Consider the following 2,500-nt stretch of genomic DNA (forward strand, 5'->3'; position numbering starts at 1 on the left):
TATATCCGAAGGACATGCCGATACATACATACATACATACATTGATAGGTAAACAGATGGATGGATTGATGGATAAATGGATAGATAGATAGATAGATAGATAGAAAGAAAGATAAGTTAGACAGATAAATAAATACATAGATAAATAAACAGATAGAAGGATAGATTGATAAGATAGATAGATATAAATAGCCAGACAGACAGACAAGTAGGCAGGCAGGCAGGCAGGCAGGCAGACAGACATACAGACATGTAGGCAGGCAGGCAGACAGACAGACAGACAGACAGACAGATAGATAGACAGATAGATAGATAGAAGTTTTCTAGTCGATAGAACTTTTCTTGTCAGATGATATTCGGAAATGAATGGCAAGAACGTGTACATGATTGCACACAAGCGCGCAATTACTCACATATCTGTTGTATATATTCATGTGGATGTATGTATAAACAAGTTATTAAGATGTAAACTATTCCGGAAGGTAGACAAGTGGCGGAGATATCATATGAACAAATATATTGAATGATAGCGATTATATGAATATATGTATATGTGTTTGTGTGTATGTATATGTATATATATATATATATATATATATATATATATATATATATATATATATATATATGTATGTATGTATGTATGTATGTATGTATATGTCAGTATATACGTATGTGTTTTTGTATTTGTAACTATGTATGTGTGTGTGTGGATGTATAATGAAATAGTGCTTTTAAATTGTGAAAGAAGAGCTGCAGCAAAGTGTGGAGACAGAGGAATGATACTATGTAGAAAGTAACACTACTATTGAGTTACAGAGTTTATGCGAACAAGACTCTAATAGAGAAATGGAGAGACCGTGAGTTGCTATAGAATGATGATGGAATTATGTAGGATGAATGCGATAAAAAAAAAAATGAATCTCATAAATAGGATGACAGAAAGTAAATTAAATTGTATCTGGAAAATTCAATTATATATTCTTGCTTATATTTGTAAATATAGTTTTAAAAGATAATTTTTATTATTCATTTTATTGTTTTTTCCTTCCTTTTTTTGCATCTTTGTTAAGGAACATAATGCGCTTACCTGTCTATGTGTTGTAAACCTGTTTTGACGATCCCCCATCAGTAAACTTAAGGAACCAGTAATAGCCAATAGTAAAAACAGTATGTGCACAGCGAAGCACTGTAGTGACGGCATGGTCTAACAATTGTTGGCCACTGCAAGCCACACGACTGGTGTCGGCGCCGATGTCAGTCGAGTAAGAAGACTTTATATTGTGTGATGTGATGTGATTGTGATGTGATGTGTTGTGATGTGATGTTCTGAAACCGGAAGGGCGGCGGAGAGGTGGGGGAATATTGAGGCAACCAGGAGGGGCAGCAAGGGAGGAGGTACAGAGAAGGTAAAAACCAAAATAAAAACAACAGTTCAAAATATATATATATGTATAGAAAATAAGAAAGACAACACAAAACAACGAAGTGAAACAAATGAACGAAAGAATAGAAAAAAATTTAAACAAGGCGAGAAACCTATGTAAGGAATGGGAGGGGAATGAATGAGGAAAAGATGGAACGAAAGGGATAAATGAAACGGAGGAAAAGAAGGAAGGAAGACAGGAAGTAAGAATGAAATGAAAGAGAGGGAGACAGGGAAGCTAGAATGTAGGTGTGTGTGTGTGTGTGTGTGTGTGTGTGTGTGTGTGTGTGACAAGATAAAACAACGTTTGAGGTAGTCTATCTCTCGATTTATCCCTCCTCTCTCTCTCCTCTCTGTCTTACTCTATTTGTGTGTGTATGTATGTTTGGGTGTATGTAAAAACATGTGTTCAATGTGCTTGTAGGTAGCAATGTATAAGTATTTGGCGAAAAGTTAAGTATGGTAGAAAAGAAGATAAATGAAACTATAACGTATAGACTGTCTGATAACAAAAACACTTAAAAAACAAACACTATCAAACAAACAACTACGAAAAGTACAAAAAAAAAGAATGAATGAATAAATAAATAAATAAAATGAAAAACGGAGAGGAGGAAGGAAAAGAAGGAAGTGTATTGTGCAGCGACTCTGTCCGTGATTGTTAGATTCAGCACGCTACACATAAACGAGTTGCAGTGAAGAGTGAATGAACGAATAAGGAGGAGGTGAGGTGAGTGATTGCTGATCGAAAGAAAGTAAGAAAACGAATAAACGAAAGTATCAAAACAAACAAGGAAACTAAAACAAATAAGAAAAAATATATATACGAAAGAAATTTGAAAGCAAAAAGAAAAAAAAATGTTAAATAAATCCAGGGAAACAATAAGCTTATAATAAATATAGCATTATATCTATCTATATATATATATATATATATAAGTTGTTGCAATTAATTATTATACTGGTTATTCACGTAAGCAATAATGTAAATCGTATAATGTATATGGTAATTAACTTTGTTTAAGTAAATGTACTCTTAATATATTTCTTCAACAACAACAGCAATAATAATAA

At 33.1% G+C, this 2,500-nt stretch overlaps 1 protein-coding gene across 1 annotated transcript in view; it reads right to left on the reverse strand.

The window, feature by feature from the left end:
- LOC128249520 (uncharacterized) overlaps positions 1-2,283 on the reverse strand; it is a 534,102-nt gene extending 531,819 nt beyond the window's left edge. Inside the window, exon 1 of the mRNA XM_052973353.1 lies at positions 1,091-2,283. Coding sequence (XP_052829313.1) covers positions 1,091-1,204 — 114 coding nt within the window. The 5' untranslated portion in view covers positions 1,205-2,283. The remainder of the gene's footprint in view (positions 1-1,090) is intronic.
- Positions 2,284-2,500: the final 217 nt, after the last annotated feature.

The sequence above is a fragment of the Octopus bimaculoides genome, chromosome 15 (genome assembly GCF_001194135.2).
Source record: "Octopus bimaculoides isolate UCB-OBI-ISO-001 chromosome 15, ASM119413v2, whole genome shotgun sequence".
Classification (NCBI taxonomy): Eukaryota; Metazoa; Mollusca; class Cephalopoda; order Octopoda; family Octopodidae; genus Octopus; species Octopus bimaculoides.